This window comes from Anolis carolinensis, chromosome 1 (genome assembly GCF_035594765.1).
Source record: "Anolis carolinensis isolate JA03-04 chromosome 1, rAnoCar3.1.pri, whole genome shotgun sequence".
NCBI lineage: Eukaryota > Metazoa > Chordata > Lepidosauria > Squamata > Dactyloidae > Anolis > Anolis carolinensis.
In genome coordinates, this window is record NC_085841.1 from 19,329,910 (window position 1) to 19,347,665 (window position 17,756).

Consider the following 17,756-nt stretch of genomic DNA (forward strand, 5'->3'; position numbering starts at 1 on the left):
ACACTGTCAGGAAAGGAAATTATGGTGATGACATTGTTCTGTTTTTACCTGGCACTGAAGTTCCCAATGCAACAAATACAACTGCGGTGACGGAATCCTTCAGGCCAATGGTGCAGCCAAAATGGGATGCCAAGTCCCCAATGAAGGCGGTCAGAAGGCCGATCATGAGGATGGAAACAACAAAACAAGCCCAACCATTCCAGTAGTCCGTTGGGGGGACAAAGGCAAAGAAGACTTTCCAGAAGACGGTCAGAAAGTGCATCACGTAATCAAAGCAGGATGGCAGCTTCTCTTCTCCACATTCATCGTCATCATCGTCCTCTCCTGGAATATGGAAATCAAAGAGGGACAGAGAAAGAGAGAGGTGTCAGTGGCAAACTGGCTTTTCTGTCAATAATGACTGATGCACAAAACCATGGCACTTGTGGCAATGCTTCTCAGATAACAAAACCAGATAAAACCATTGGGGATCAAAAGAACTGGTCTTGATGGACCAATAATCCAGGAAATAAAAAATTATTGAAAAAAAACAATAATTAACTTTTTAAAAAATGGAAGTCTAGATCTGAGAGTGAGGAATGTGTCTCTCCCAGACATCATCAGCCTAAGCCAATCATAGCTGGTAGAGTTACCAGGTGTCCCTCATTATATATGGAATTTGGAAATCTTTTCCCTTTTTAACAAGATGCCAAACATTTCCACATTTTGGGGTGTGGGTATAAAGTCAGAAATATTGCATCGTGTAATTTATGAATGTAGACAATATGGTGATTTTATACAGAAACACATGGCAAAGTTAACAGAAAACAATACTTCCATCTGGCACTTGAGTAGAATGCTAACTTGCAAACGGTGACTTCTGATTGCCAACCCTGCATGTCATGAATTTAAATTGCCCCTTATTGGGATTTTGAAAACCTGGGAACACCAATAACCAATAATGAGTACTGATGGGAGGTGTACTCCAACAGCACATCATCCCTCTCCTACATAACAAATCCTATTATTAGTCCCATCTAATTGAGATCTATTCATTCACTGGGATTTATGTACACGTTGACTCGCCATTTAATGATGGATTCAAGGGTTCTAGTCTGGCTGGGGTGAATTAATAGGATCCAAGCCATAGTATTGTACATTCATCTGCTTTATTATTTCTGTATAATATATCTTACAAAGTCAGTTCACTGATATTTTGGTTACTAGCAGGAAGTGGTAGTAATCGGTATCTTCACCACCCACAATGGAGCCCCCAGTGGCGCAGTGGATTAAACCCTTGTGCCAGCAGGACTAATGACTTGGAGGTTGGGTTGCGGACTTGAAGGTCTGAATCCAGCCCAAGGAGAGCGTGGATGAGCTCCCTCTATCAGCTCCAGCTCCATGTGGGGACATGAGAGAAGCCTCCCTCAAGGATTGTAAAAACATCAAAACATCCGGGCATTCTCTGGGCAAGGTCCTTGCAGACGGCCAATTCTCTCACACCAGAAACGACTTGCAGTTTCTCAAGTCACTCCTGACATGAGAAAAAACCCCCACCCACAATGCAAACCAAGCCTTTCTCAAACCAGCTTGCACACCCTGATCCAAACACCTGACCATAATGATACAACATAATATGACTTTTTTTGTTGATAATGAAGTTCGTGTTCATCGCTTTGACACTGCAAAATAGCAATTCTTTGTGCTTTAAGGAACAGATTGTATAAAGGCACATATACCAGATCTTTTTAAAATTGGGCTTTCAACCCATTAGATATTTTTAGTGATTTGTTGGTTACCCATGACTAAAGGATATATTGAATTAATCATAGCCTTAATATAGGTGCCTTTTTTGAGAAATGGAAGACCTGTAGGATAGCATGCAATTCTCACCCATGCTTAGAAGAAAAGGTCCCACAGTTCAGCAACAAACCATAAGGTGGAAAGGCTGTCTTTAAAGGGGTAGACCCACACTTCAGCAACAAGCAAACCCTCAAATAAACTATCATGGCATGAACTCAGCTCTGCACAAATGAAAATTATAGCCTCATGATCAATTTATGAAGACATTGGTAGACTAACTACTGAATAAAATGACTGTAGTCCCTGTTCTATACATTTTATATTGAATTCTCTTGTATAATTCCCCTTGTTATAAAACTCTATGGGAGATGTATGTATGCATGGGCAAGCTTTTTAGATTAGGTTGTCACTAATATGTCAACCACTGACACATGCCTCTGGCTACACATATGCTGGGAATTAACCAATTACTCTGACACTTAAAAGTAAATGAAATATCTGCATCAAAGTGGTCCTGGTGCCACATGAAGAAATTCTGCAGCCTATAATTATGCACAAGAAGTATGATTTGTGTCATGCATTGCATGTCATGGCAACTGCTGTACTGCTCTTGCGGATGGAGTGTTGGCAGTATTGCTCTCCTCATCTCAGCACATGTCTAGACTTCCAGATCATTGGCTTTAGCTTGGCTGCAAGTCTTCCAGTCTTGGTTTCTCCTAACTTGGCTGCAGGTACTCCAGCTTTTTGCCTGACTAACAATCTACTTGGAATGAAACCCAGCTTCCTTCTCTTTCTTTTTCCAATTTCTCTTTCCCGGTCCCCACTGCCATTTTCTTTGCACAAACTTGGCTTTTCCAGACACAGCTGGACATTTGTTGGGCATCTGTTGGTGCTAAGATCCTACTACTGTGAATTCCAGGAGCCTTCTTGCCTTGCTTCTCCTTCTGGTTGCTATTGTTACCTTTCTGGGCAGAGCAAGTCAGCAATGAGAGCTGTAAGGAAAAGGCCACCCAGACCCAATCCCCTCCTTCCCTGGTCCAATGTTTTCCTCCATCACCATGACCAACCCTTCCAGGGAGGAAAAGATAGAGGAAAGTACCAAGGAGGAAAAAAATATAGCATGTATCACCATCACAAACATACACATTCTACTTACTTTTCTTAGACGATTCTGCAGTGGAGCAAAGGGTAAAATTCAAGTGTTAAACCTCCTGCAAATTTTAACTCTTCTTCCACATTCTTTGCATTTCTCAGCAATGTCCCACTTACTATTGTACCCTTACAAGCATAGCTTGGACCTACAAAATCTACTTTACTTTTCAAGGTGTCACATTGATTCTGATGCTCATGTGGGAACTTGTGTGAAGGACAGGAAAAAAATTATCTCTGCTCTTTGGAAAATCAGATGTGTTACAAGTTATGAGCATTGTTGCAAATTTGCAGAACTATTTTGTTGCACTTGATCATAGAGAAAAAAGTATATTTATGAGAAATGCAATTAAAATGCAGTTAAAGCTACTTCCTTATGGCTGGGAGGGGAACCTAGTTTGTATGGTCTACACTGACAGAGCTTCAGGTGGTCAAGCTCTGATACAATGCTGAAGTTATTTATTTATTTAGAGTATTTATATTCCGCCTTTCTCACCCTGAAAGGGACTTAACAGAACACATATATGGCAAACATTCAATGCCGTTATAACAATCACAAGACAGAAAACAAGTAAAGGTATGTATAGGCTTTCCCATCTTTTGGCATCTTTGGAAGCTGTGCTCAGTTCTGGACACCGGGGACGGCTGTTGCTCCATTTCTCTGCTGAAGAACTTTCTTTGTTCGTAAATTTCCTCCTTTTTCTGACAGAAACGCTGAACCACACACTTCCCCGCTTTAATGCAGGTCCTATTTATCTGTTTTCAAACTAGGCAGAAGCTGGGCCAGGAGCTCACCCTGACCCGGGCTTTGAACTGACAACCTTCCAGTTGGCAAGATTTATTGCAGCTTGGTGATTAACCTGCTGTGTAAAAGCCTGGAGTTGGGCTGTGAGTCTGCTGTCTGAGGAAGAGCCCAGCTAACTAGGGAAAAGCATAACACCAGAAGAATGACCACTGTACAATAAACTGGCTATTACACATGTCCCTTGAATAGGTGTGCAATCTCCATAAGCAGATGGGTTACCTGCGTTGATGAAAACATAGATTTTTAGGGTATTTAAGTACATCTAATGATATATTTGCACTGTATAACTAATGCATCACATTAACTGCCGTGGCTCAATGCTGTGGAATCATGGCTGCTGTGGTGTAGTGAGGCACCAGCATGAATTGGCAGAGAAGGCTAAAGACCTTGTAAAATTACAACACCCAAGATTCCACAGCATTAAGCCATGCCAGTTAAAGTGGAGTCAAACTACATTAATTATACAGTGTAGACGAACCCTAACTTTACACTTATGGCCTAATGAATGTTACAGGGTCATACTTATTTTTCTAAATGTTGTAATGATGACCCCCCCCCCCCCATGCAGTGCAACAGGTTTGGGAAGTGTGGGGTCATTTTTTTCATCCCTTGAAGCCCTCAGATAATGTCTCAGGCCTCCAGAATCTTTCATTTTAATACTTTTAAAATACTTGTCAAAATGTCCACCCCAGAACACTCCAAGGCAAAGAACCTGCACAGCTAAAGATACTATAATAGTTCCAGAGTCAAAACATTTGCAGCCCCTTCATGGCCCTGCAGTAGCTGATGGAAAATGGGGAGGATTGGAGAAAGATCTGGCCATGTTCCTGTGGCCCAGTGGTTCTCAACCTGGGGTCCCCAGATGTTTTTGGCTTTCAATTCCCAGAGATCCTAACAGCTGGTAAACTGGCTGGGATTTCTGGGAGCTGTAGGCCAAAACCATCTGGGGACCCACTGCTGTAGCCAGATGCAAACTGAGGATATCTTCTAATGAGATCCACTGAGTCTTCCAAGGATCACAGTGGATTGTGTCCTCAGCCTGCATCTGGCCATAAGGACATACTCAGACACTTCTCCACTCTTCCTACAATGACAAAAGGGGACATATTCAGGCATATGTAAGCTGGATTTATGCTTGTGTATGCCATTTACAGGATGCCACTCATTAAGAGCCATGAACCCCTGCAAAACACAGTAGGTTTGGTCCCAACACTCCTTGCCCCCTCCATAAATCTCAACTGAAAAGCTACACAAGGGCTGAAAACAATTACAGAAAGGGTTGAAAACAATTGACATCAGTTGCATGGAGTGATCCCTGCTATATAAGGTGGAAGGCACCTCTCCCTCTGCCTTACGGTCACTTCCCCACAGTCTCTTCCATACGAAGTGGTTCACAGTGCTTACAGTGACCAATACTGGCCTGGCTGTTCCATCCTTGTTTGTGATTTGTTGTGGAGCACAGAAATGAATGGCACCTTCTAAAGAAGTACTGGACAGCGGATAAAAGCCTGCAGCATTCAGGTGCTCTTGTTATGTGCCAACCACATTTTCCCAGCAAGGCAGTGATCTGTTTTACAGTGAAAGGTGCTGCTACAGTCTTTTCTCCTTTACACAAAGTTGTTTGCAGCATAAAAATAAATATAAGCTATGTAAACACATTCCTCCTCCATGGCTAAAGTAACCCATAGATTTCAGACAGCTTGTTCTTATAACTCTATATAAACCCTGCCTGTTGCTCCAAAATAGCCAAAAATGCTTGGGGTGTTTGAAGAATGGAAAACATTTAAACTGTACACAAACTACCAGCATGATCCTAAGTGTATCTGTTTACAAAAGCTAAGTCCTGGTGAGTTCAAAGTATTGAGCACCGCCCTGAAAGGGTGGGGTACTCATATTGGAATGTAAATGTAGAATTTTCTACATTGTATTTTCCTTGCAATTGTTTTTGCTTGGGTTGGAAATTTCCAGTCATTATCTGTACTTTAGTCTTCACCTGCCCACCAATTCGTCCCAAGGACCAGTCTCCCAGTTAGCTTCTTCTCCAGTTTTTTTTATCGTGTCAGAAGCGACTTGAGAACATGCTGCAAATTGCTTCTTGTGTGAGAGAATTGGCCGTCTACAGAAATATTGCCCAGGGGATGCCAGGATGAGTTACCATCCTGCTGGGAGGCTACTCTCATGTCCCTGCAAGCTAGAGTTGACAGATGGGAGCTCACCCCGTCTCGTGGATTTGAACCGGCAACCTTCAGGTCAGCAACCCAACCTTCAAGTTCAGCCAGCACAAGGGTTTAACCCAGTTGACTTGTGTCCAGTTGACTTCAAGTAATAAGGACAGTGGAGGGATATCAGGCTCTGACAGTGTAAAAATACGGAACTTAGCTCCATTAAAAAAAAATTATTATTGACATGTGGTTGGAATGCCCCAAAGTAGCCCAATTTTGGCTTAGAATTATCAGTCTCATTAATGACATTACAAAAAAACAAAAATAAGGCCACTGCCTACCCGCATTCCACTTATCATCTTTGTGTCTGAGAAAAAAGGACGGAAATATAAAGATCTGATAACATTTTCTCCCTATTGTGAGAATGGAAATGGCTAAGAATTGGAAAACAAGGAATTTCTCAGTGGAGACAAGTATGGGATACTTGGCTGATGGCAAAAACGTTAGCACAATGTGAAAGCAAAGTTTAGTTATAATAAGGTTGCATTTTATTAAAATTGGCTTGCTCTCCCTGAATATGTCAGTATCACTCACAAAACCTTCCACTTCCTCACAGCATCAGGAAGTATGGAAAGATGTTCTGTACAATGTCTAGATATCAGTTAATGGTAAATCTAGCTATAAATAGTTTTCCATCAATATACTACAAGATGATTTGCTATCTTTTTCGGCAATTTTTTTGTCAATACTCTTATTTTTAAAAAAATATGTGTGGTTTCAATTATTGTAGCCTTATAAACTATTAACCTGTTCTCATATTTAATTGTTTTTATCCTTATCCTCTGGTGGCACAGTGGATTAAACCCTTGTGGCAGCAAAACTGCTGACCGACAGGTCGGCGGTTCGAATCCGAGAGAGAGCGAGAGAGCTTCCTTTGTTAGCTCTAGCTCCCTATGCGGGGACATGAGAGAAGCCTCCCACAGGATAGTAAAACATCAAACATCCTGGCATCCCCTGGGCAATGTCCTTGCAGATGGCCAATTCTCTCACACCAGAAGCAACTTCCAGTTTCTCAAGTCGCTCCTGACACCAAAAAAAAAAATCCTGTTAAACTTATTTCTGGAATTGTAATGTATTAAATTCATGATAAATGAATAAATCCAAAGAAAGAAAGAAAGAAAGAAAGAAAGAAAGAAAGAAAGAAAGAAAGAAAGAAAGAAAGAAAGGGTAGTGGGAGATGTGGATAGGAAAGCTAAAGATCCAAGAAGGTGGTAAAAGGTCTTTGTGTGCAGAACTAATAAATGAGCAAGGAATTAACCTCATCCCACATCTTGCATTATCATCCATTAGCCAAATGCAAATTTCCTCTTAATGGGATATAGCTAGGTTTTGTGTCTGTGTTGGCACTTTTTTGGACCTGCTACAAAGAGATATCTAGTATCTGCTTCTGTGAGCCCTGACTTCAGTGTGTAGCCAGATGTGGCTCTTTGTCCCCAGCTGTTGACTAGTTTCAAGAGTACCTCCTAAATTGTTCTATTAGTTCTTCAGCAAAGAGGAAGAGTGCAGCAGCCGCTGTTTGTGGAGTATAGTTCTTTCTCTCTCCATAACCAAGAGCAGCTGGATCAACCCTATTACTAGCCATGGGGATAGAGCACTATCTTGCATCAATCTAACTGGGGGAAGAAGCTGGCTATGGAAAGCAACATCCACCATTCTATCACTTTCCTTAAATGTGCCAAAAAAGGTGTATGCCTTTTCAGAGTGCTATAGTCTCTCGGCCATAATGTGTACTTCCCCCTTAACAGTTTAAATCTATTTAATTTATTCAATAAATTTAACAACTACAGTATTAATAACATTTTAGAAGTGCCAAGTGCCCATCAATTTGTTCTCAGGACAAAAAAATCAATGCCTGTCCCATTAGTCAGGAAAATAATACAATTTAAGGAAGAGGCAGCTGGAACAAAATTGCAGCTCCAACTGGCAAGGGGATACGTGTATGTATGTGTGTGTGTGTGTGTGTGTGTGTGTGTGTGTGTGTGTATATATATATATCTTTCTTCTTGAGTGATTAGTGAAAAGAATATTTGTCAATACTTGAAGACAAGGAAAAGTTTGAGAAAATCACACATAGGCAACAGTCTGCGTAATTTGGGACTTACTCTTCAGAAAAACAAATTTCTGGACAGAAAACAAATTGTATTCTCTGAAGCAATATCAGCTCACAAAATGCTATTTTCTGCGCAGAAATGTTGTATTCTGTGTGAAAAATGTTGCTTTCTGTGCAGAAGGGTGGTTATCTGCACAACCCCCCTACACATACATTTTTTGCACAGAATATATCCAAACATGCCAATATTTTTTGAAAGATCAGGCATGGGCAAACTTTGGCCCTCCAGGGGTTTTGGACTTCAACTCCCACAATTCCTAGGAATTGTGGGAGTTGGAGTCCAAAACCCCTGGAGGTCCAAAGTTTGCCCATGCCTGCTATAGATGGTCCCATGGCTCCAAGGAAGTTTTAGCAATAGAATTAGGTTCTATTCTAATTCTAATTTAGCCACAGAATTAGATTTGGACTGGCCTGCTGTTCAGATGGGACATGAGTTCCATCATCCTTTCCCTGCACGCATCAGTGCAAAGCAAGAGGATGGATCATGTCCATGCTGCCACTATCAGCTGGTCCCAGAGATTCATTTGAACTCCTTGCTGTTATGGGTGCCCTGTTTTGAGCTCAACAGACTAGGAAGAATAAAGGGGGATTGCTCCACAGCTTCCTTCTAGTTGCGTGCTCCTCTTTGCCAATGTTGGAATGGAGTGCCCTTGATGGCCAGGAGTTTTCATGGAGTTCTATGTCTGGAGGGTGATGGTCCATTGGGGCCAATGTGGTCTTAGGCTAGCTGGACTGTGTGGATTTCAACATGGTGCTGCAGCTTTGGTCAAGAGCATCTGGCTACTTCTGGGACCAATGTAGACTTGGCCCTCATTTGTATTAGAAGTTGGTTTAAAAGGCAAATAATATCTTTATCAGAGGGGATGGAAGCCAAATCCCATTTACCTCTTCTTTTATTTTTTTCTGTGCTGCTTTTATTTATTTAGTACTAGCTTGGGTACCCGGCGGTGCCCGGGTGATTTGAAAAAAGGCATTGTTTGTTTTGGGGTGTTAGGTAATATCTTTTAGTTCATTAGTCATACTATTTCTTTGAAAAAGCCAGTCTTCAATGCAGTTTTTTTTTATGAATGCTCCCATTAGAAAATACATAACAATGTGGGTGAACTACAATTCCAAGAATCGTACGTCAATCCTCCCCAAACTAGGTCTGTATGCACAGCTGGCCATGTTGGGTCTGTGTGCCAAGTTTGGTCCAGATCCGTCATTGGCTGAGTTCAATGCTTTCTGGATAAGGGAGAACCACAACTCCCAGATCCTAGGTCAATTGCCCCCAAACCAGGCCTGTGTGTACAGTTGGCCATGTTGGGTCTGTGTGCCAAGTTTGGTCCAGATCTGTCATCAGGTGGGTTCAGTGTTCTCTGAAAACGAGTGAACTATAACTCCTGGATATCAAGGTCAATCACCCCCAAACGCCTCCAGTATGCAAAGTTGACTGTGCTGGGTCTGTGTGCCAAGTTAGTTGCAGATCTATCATTGGTGGGGTTCAGAATGCTCTTAGATTTCAGGTGAACTATACATTCCAGTCCCTACAACTACTATAAATCATGGTGAATTCTTCCCAAACCTCCCTCTCTAGTATGTTCAATTGCTGAGTGCCATAGAAAAAAATAGGAAAGAGTTAAGGGAGAGGCAATGGGTGGAGTCATGCAAATTCCACACCAATAGAGAGAGAAAGGAAGACTGGGATGTGGCTCGCTGTAACCTGAAATGTTCTTGGAAGGAGGGCTTTGCTGGCTCCTCAGCACTGTGGGTGAAAGCAGTTTGTGGAGGCGGGAGACTGTGTAAATGGACAACTCCGCCACATGCACACATACAGACTTTCACTTTAATTATGTGTGTAGATTTCATGTTAGTTTGTTGTTTATTAGACCTAATCCCCATATGTGTTTTATATGAAAACTGTTTTTGTTAGTGCGTGCATGTGTCTTTAATAAAGTCGTTCCAAAAAGAAAGTGTACAAGACAGTTAAAAAAGGGGAAAATCTGGGAAGAAAACATTTGCTACTGTTTCTTCATATTGATCATATTGATACGGACGTGAGTGGTATAATTATGTGTGAAGGTGTTCATTTTGGAGCGTGGTTTCAGAATTTTTCTCATTTTCCCATTTACCGGGATAATGGAGTGCATGGCAAGAGATCAGAGAGCTCACGGCAGGTGGATGTGGTAAGAGTGTCTTTAAAGTGCTTTAAATAGTTTTAAGGCACCATGATTTAATGTACTTAAAATAAAAATGGCCCTGCATGAACACAAGGTTTGTATGAATAAATGCACAGTCACCCTCCTAACTCAGCTTGGAAGCCTTTTGATGTGAAATTCTTTCAAAGTACATTATAGGGAAAGACAGAGAAGCAGGACAACAAAATATCCATTAGAAGAATCAAACACTGTGCCACTATGAGTAATTTATTGTATAGCTAAATATTAAAAGATCTATGCACAATGTCCCCCTGAGAATTAAAAAGTTAATGGGTTGGAAATGGTTACATATATAATTCAACCTGGCACGCCTTCCTTTGAAGTGAAATTTGCATGCACAAGATGCTGTATATGGTGCTATAAATGCAAAGGACTTGCATTTATATTATGAAGGTCTATAGGCCAAGTACATTGTAAGCCTCCAGGGATCAGAACATTTCAAGGAACAGTTCAACTCACAAATACAGGAATAAACATAACTTAGAATCAAGTATATCATCTCTGCGGCAGGCACCCTAGGCCATGCGGCCTGGCATGTCGGATAATATGATACATCAGATAACCGGAAGTCGGATAACTGGAACTCTACTGTAGTAATATATATTGCTTATATTGTGCTATGCTAATAATATCATATGTTGTATGTACATATAACTTGTAAACCACCCTGAGTCCCCTTCGGGGTGAGAAGGGCGGGATATAAATGTCCCAAATAAATAAATAAATAAATAAAACCAGGATAAGGCTAAAATCAGTTGATACTGTTACTGAAGTGTGGAGAAAGTGCCTAATGTGAAATCTTTCTTCCTCCCTCACAATATTGGAATTTGAAAGCATCCACTGAAGAGAAATGGTGAGACTGAGGACAGAGGAGAGAAAAGGACTTCTTCCTGAGAGCCCATTAGAGCTCTAAGACCTTCAAGAGGTATTTTTCTTCCTGTCTATCACCTTATTATATGATCTACGATCTTCCAAGGCTCATTTGGTGGGAACAATGGAGAAGGACTTCTTGGCTATTCTCAGACTTTGGAACTCCTTCTCTAGGGATATCGAGATGATTCACTCCTTGCTCTCCCTTCGCTGGCAAATTAAAACAATCTAATGACCTTTAGGAACCAATTGTGGTCAGATTTTAGTGCTGATGTTGCTGTTTTTTTAAGGCTGGGATCCAGCATGGTGTAGTTGGACTACATGTTGGGCTATAACATTGAACATCAAAGTTAGAATCCCTGCTCAGCCATGAAACCAACTGGAAGACCTTAGGGAAGTCATACTCTCTTGGCCTTAGAGAAAGTAATGGAAAAATCTCTTCTGTACAAATCGTGCCAAGAAAACCCTTAGGGTGGCCATAAGTTGGAAATTATTTGAGGACACATACAAAACAAGTTCCGTATATACTCAAGTATAAGCCAATACAAATATAAGCCGAGGCATCTAATTTTACCACAAAAAACTGGGAAAACCTATTGGCTTGAGTATAAGATGAGGGTAGGAAATGCAGCAACTACTAGTAAATTTCAAAAATAAAAATAGATACCAATAAAATTATATTAATTGAGGCATCAGTAGGTTAAATGTTTTTGAATTTTTACATAAAACTTTGATTTGATAGTAATAGGTCTTTAATAATATAAGACTGTCCAACTCTTGATTACCTATATACTATATACAGATTTTAGCATAATTTTAAATGGGTTAAGCAAGGCACCTAGCACTATCCTCGCAATAGACCCAGAAGCTTCATTATTTTTTTCAAAGTTGAAACTAAAACCAAGAGTGGATTCAACTGCCCTGCTGTGAGTGGGTGCATCTACATTATAAAATTAATGCGGTTTGAGCCCACTTTAAATGCCACAGATCAATGCTATGGAATCATGGCAGTTTGGTGAGGCACCAGCACTCTTCAGCATAAAGTATCACTATAACTCTCCTTTTTTTCTGTGTCAGAAGCGACTTGAGAAACTGCAAGTCGCTCTGGTGTGAGATAATTGGCTGTCTGCAAGGATGTTGCCCAGGGGATGCCTGGATATTTTGATATTTTTACTAACCTTGTGGGAAGCATCTCTCATGTCCTCACATGGAGCTGGAGCTCATGGAGCTAATCTGTGTTCTCCCCAGGATAGATTCGAACCATACTGCTGGGAGGCTTCTCTCATGCCCTCACAAGCTAGGGCTGACAGACAGGAGCTCACCCTATCTCGTGGATTCGAACCAGCAACCCAAAATTCAAGTCATCAGTCCTGCCAGCACAAGGGTTTATCCCACTGTGGGCTCCTTACAACTCTCCTGATTCTATAATACTAACCCATGGCAGCAAAACTAGTGTCAAACTGCATTAATTCTACAGTGTAGATACATCCAACTGGTATTGTTCTTAGAGGGAAAAAACTAGATTGCTCTCTCTACATTTCCTTTTTTTTAATTTTGTCTGTTTCAACACCTCCTTCTCTTTGCTCTTATACAGTCAGAATAACAAAAAGGGAAAGTATGTCACTAGTATAACATGGAACAGATAAACCTTAAATTGAAGACCAATGGAGCACAGCAAGAGCAACAGAGGAAAAGACAAGTGAGTGGGCTAAGAATTGAATTTCTACTCCTGGTGGGTCCTTGGAACTGCTGTGAACAGACATTTGACAGAACTAGTTCTGGCGTTTTCCCATCTCTCCCTGTTCCAGGAGATTTCAACTCATTTCAGTTCTCCTTTGATTGGTCAGAACGTTAATCTAACGGAAGCAGAGGTAAGATTTTTTTAACTTGTGGTGCCAACCAAGGTTAACCTGTTGGGAGTCAGATATGTGAGCAAATATCTCCAGCTAGCGAGACTCTTTGCTTCTGGCTCATCACTTGAAGCAGTCCTTTGACAAGCACTCTCAATAGATTTCTCTGCAGAATCTGCTGACGATTCTAATGAAACTCCAGGGATCAATAACACTGACTTTCTCAAGGTGGCCCTGAAAGAATGCTTCTCATTTCCAGGAAGCAGGCTGAACCATTCAGACAATACAATATATCCAAAGAGATGGTACCTAAGCATCACACGATGAGGGGAAATTGCACAGGACTGCAATTCAAGACGCTGGATAGGAGGCAGTAAGGATCCAATTGCGGTCTCATTGAGACAAATCCCTGTTTGTGGCTGACAAATGCTTTTGGTTTTCAAGGAAAACAGAACTTTCCACAAAGCGATGTAAATCTTGGCTTATTTTATTTTTCCCTATGACAATTTCCAAACTTTTCTCTCTGCTAGGTGTAAATAAATGAGAGCTTTTTATATCTTTCATGACCTTGGGAGCATTTTGTGAGTTTTTTATTGCACAAAGGAGTTAAACCCTTGTGCTGCTGAACTGCTGACCTGAAGGTTGGCAGTTCGAATCCGCAGGACAGGGTAAGCTCTTGCTGTTAGCGCTAGCTCCTGCTAACCTAGCGGTTCGAAAACATGCAAATGTGAGTAGATAAATAGGTACCGCTTTGGCAGAAAAGGCATAAAGACACTCCAAGCAGTCATGCTGGTCACACGACCAGGAGGTGACAACGCAGGCTTCTCGGCTTGGAAATGGAGAAGAGTACCTTCCCAGAGATGAGCACCACCTCCAAAGCCGGAAATGAAAGGAAAAGCCTTTGCTTTTGTTTGTGTATGTGTGTCTCATTGTATTGTAACAAGGCATTGAATGTTTGCCAGTATCTGTTTATATATACAGCAATCCGCTCTGAGTCCCCATGGGGAGAAGAGTGGAATAATAATAATAATAATAATAATAGTGCAGACTGTGCAAGGAAACCGATGAAACCATAGATCATATCCTCAGCTGCTGTAAGAAAATTGCACAGACAGACTACAAACAGAGGCACAACTATGTGGCCCAAATGATTCATTGGAACCTATGCCTCAAGTATCACCTCCCTGCAGTTAAGAACTGGTGGGATCACAAACCTGCAAAGGTTGTGGAAAATGAACACGCAAAGATACTGTGGGACTTCCGAATCCAGACTGACAAAGTTCTGGAACACAACACACCAGACATCACAGTTGTGGAAAAGAACAAGGTTTGGATCATTGATGTTGCCATCCCAGGTGACAGTCGCATTGAAGAAAAACAACAGGAAAAACTCAGCCGCTATCAGGACCTCAAGATTGAACTTCAAAGACTCTGGCAGAAACCAGTGCAGGTGGTCCCAGTGGTGATGGGCACACTGGGTGCCGTGCCAAAAGATCTCAGCCGGCATTTGGAGACAATAGACATTGACAAAATTATGATCTGCCAACTGCAAAAGGCCACCTTACTGGGATCTGCACGCATCATCCGAAAATACATCACACAGTCCTAGACACTTGGGAAGTGTTCGACTTGTGATTTTGTGATATGAAATCCAGCATATCTATCTTGTTTGCTGTGTCATACAATGTCGTTGTGTCAATAATAATAATATCATTTTAAATAATAATAACAACAACAACATTTTACACAAAACCACTGTTTTCTGTACATTTTAGCACAGCAGCTAAGGTTAACTTAATGCTAATTAATCGACTAATTAATTTCCTGTCTTTCTCTGAGCACTGACACCAAAACAGCTTCCCAAGCAGCCCATTTTAAAAGGAGCTGATATCATGCTCTGCCCAGGTAGCGAAGACAGGTTGTTCCGGTCATGAATTATTTGACATTAAGAAAATAAATGAGAAGGGGGAACAGAATGTCGGAAGACAAATGCAATACTCCTTAATCCAGTATGTTAGGCAATAATACCACTTTCTTTGTGAGCTCGTCTCGTGTTTAAGGTGAGCTGAGTCATAACATTATTTGCTGGAAAGCTTATTGTTGACAAGGCACCTAACAAAGCTCCCAGCATGATTTAGGTGTACATTTCTGGAAAATGAAACAACTTAGAAAGAACATGTGAAGTACTGTACAAGGTGAGGTGGGGAAGCAAAAATCTGAGATACAGTATTTGTTAGTGGAAAAATGCACTCTGTTGTCAAAGGCTTTCATGGCCGGAATCACTGGGTTGCTGTGAGCTTTCCAGGCTGTATGACCATGTTCCAGAAGCATTCTCTCCTGATGTTTTGCCCACATTGATGGCAGGCATCCTCAGAAGTTGTGAAGTCTATTGGAAACTAGGCAAGTGGGGTTTATATATCTGTGGAAAGTCCAGGGTGAGAGAAAGAACTCTTGTCTGTTTGAGGCAAGTGTGAATGTTGCAATTGGCCACCTTGATTAGCAATGAATAGCCTTGCAGCTTCAAAGCCTGGCTGCTTCCTGCCTGGGAGAATCCTTTGTTGGGAGGTGTTAGCTGGCCCGCTTTCCTGTCTGTAATTCCCATTAACACCTCTTAATTTTCTCTTCTGCAGGCTAAACATACTCAGCTCCCTGAATTGTTCCTCTTAGGGCTCAATTTCCAGATCATTTACTATCTTGGTCACTCTCTTCTGGATATATTCCAACTTATCAATATCATTTTTGAACGGTGGTGCCAAGAACTGGATGCAAGTGAGGTCAGGCCAAAGCAGAATGGCCTGCATTGCAGTCATAGTCCAATATCTTCCAGGTGAGTAGTGGTTGCTCACATCTTAAAATCCTTGTTATGCCACTGTGTGAGATGCTGTCGGTATTCAGTACCTCCTCGCATAATTTTTTCTTCACTGCTCAGAGGCAATTAATTGGATGGCTGCTGGGCATCTTCTTCTAGAAAACGGTCAAAGATAGAAAAGCTTTATCCGAACCCACTGCAGCTCTCAGTCTCTAAGTCCTATGCCAACGTAGATGGACTTATTCAATAAGTAGCTTTAAAATAGGGGCCTCCGGTGGTGAAGTGTGTTAAAAGGGCTGAGCTGCTGAACTTGTGGACCAAAAGGTCACAGGTTTTGAATCCGGGGAGCGGAATGAGCACCCGCTGTTAGCCCCAGCTTCTGCCAACCTAGTAGTTCGAAAACATGCAAATGTGAGTAGATCAATAGGTACCGCTCCGGCGGGAAGGTAACGGCGCTCCATGCAGTCATGCTGGCCTCATGACCTTGGAGGTGTCTATGGACAACGCCTGCTCTTCGGCCTAGAAATGGAGATGAGCACCAACCCCCAGAGTTGGAAACAATTGGACTTAACATCAGGAGAAACCTTTACCTTATTTTTAGCTTTAAAATCACAGAAGAGGATTAGCTACCAGTTAGATTCTTTTAGAAATAGAGATATTGTTGTAGTTTAGAAGGCAGGGAGAAGGGTTTTTTTTCCATGTCAGGAGCGACTTGAGAAACTGCAAGTCACTTGTGGTGTGAGAGAATTGGCTGTCTGCAAGGATGTTGCCCAGGGGACGTCCAGATGTTTTGATGTTTTTTCCATCCTTGTGGGAGACTACTCTCATGTCCCTGCACGGAGCTGGAGCTGATAGAGGGAGCTCATCTGCGCTCTCCCCAGGTTGGATTCGAACCGGCAACCTTCAGGTCAGCCACTCAACCTTCAAGCCATCAGTCCTGCCAGCACAAGGGTTTAACCCACTGTGCCACCGGGTGCTCCTATTAGGGAGGAGGTGGCCTGACTTCTAGACTACAGACATGTCTTTTCTGATTGCTGAGTTGGGTGCTTTTAATTAAGCAAGGCTGGACTACCAAGTGGTGCAGATAGACCAAATGCTCCATTGCTTTTAATAATAAGGGACCCCCGAAGTCTTGTACATCTATACAAATCTGTACATCTTGCATGTAATCTTGCCAAGAGAGTACTGCTTCTAGGGAAAATATGGCTGTAGATGCCTCCCATTCTACCCAAGGTTTGGCAGCAGTTTCTCGTCAGCCTCAATTTCCACCCACAGAGAGGTAAGAAAAGTGGTGATATACTAGCATCATGCTTACTAGGATCACTATGTGTGTGTGTATGGTCATGGTAAAAAAAAAATTCCCCCTTGGACCTGAAAGGGGAGCCGACCATATGTGCACAAATAAGTTTTTGAAAGTGCTACATGGCCTCAAACAGGCTTTGTAAGCAGGCTTTGCTCTTGAGAAAACCGAGACATATAAGACTTTGAAACAGACAGGCCAGCTTTCTGTTTCAACAGAAATAAAGAAATTGCCAGCTTTATCACAATTATTGAAACCACATTTAACAAAAGGACCAGATAAAGGGCCCATTAAGTAGTCCTCATCTTCCTGACACATACTTCTTGCTTTGAAAGAAAGGAATGTTATTAGTTCAGAGTTTTCAGCTGTCATCATGATATAAAGCATATCTTCAGATATGCGGTGAGATTCCACTCATTGGTAAAGAAATGGCTGAATAACTACTAGATTAGAAAAATCCCATTTCCTCTCTTTATGTCTTTCTTCCAGTTCACTCCACTGACATATAGCCTAATTTTGTTAATATGGGTTGAGAAAAAAGTCTAGACACAGTGACTAGAAAACATTTGAGTAAGATAATGAGAATGATTCAATCTACTATTCAGATTTCTTGCATAGTAATATTAACATTATACTTTCTCTTTTAATATATTTATGTGCT

General features: G+C 41.5%; 1 protein-coding gene across 12 annotated transcripts in view; it reads right to left on the reverse strand.

Annotated features, from left to right (window-relative positions):
* slc8a1 (solute carrier family 8 member A1) overlaps positions 1-17,756 on the reverse strand; it is a 407,191-nt gene that overhangs the window by 13,852 nt on the left and 375,583 nt on the right. For all 12 annotated transcript variants that reach the window (XM_062968924.1, XM_062968922.1, XM_062968923.1 and 9 more), the window contains one exon: positions 49-324. In XM_062968924.1, coding sequence (XP_062824994.1) covers positions 49-324 — 276 coding nt within the window. The remainder of the gene's footprint in view (positions 1-48; positions 325-17,756) is intronic.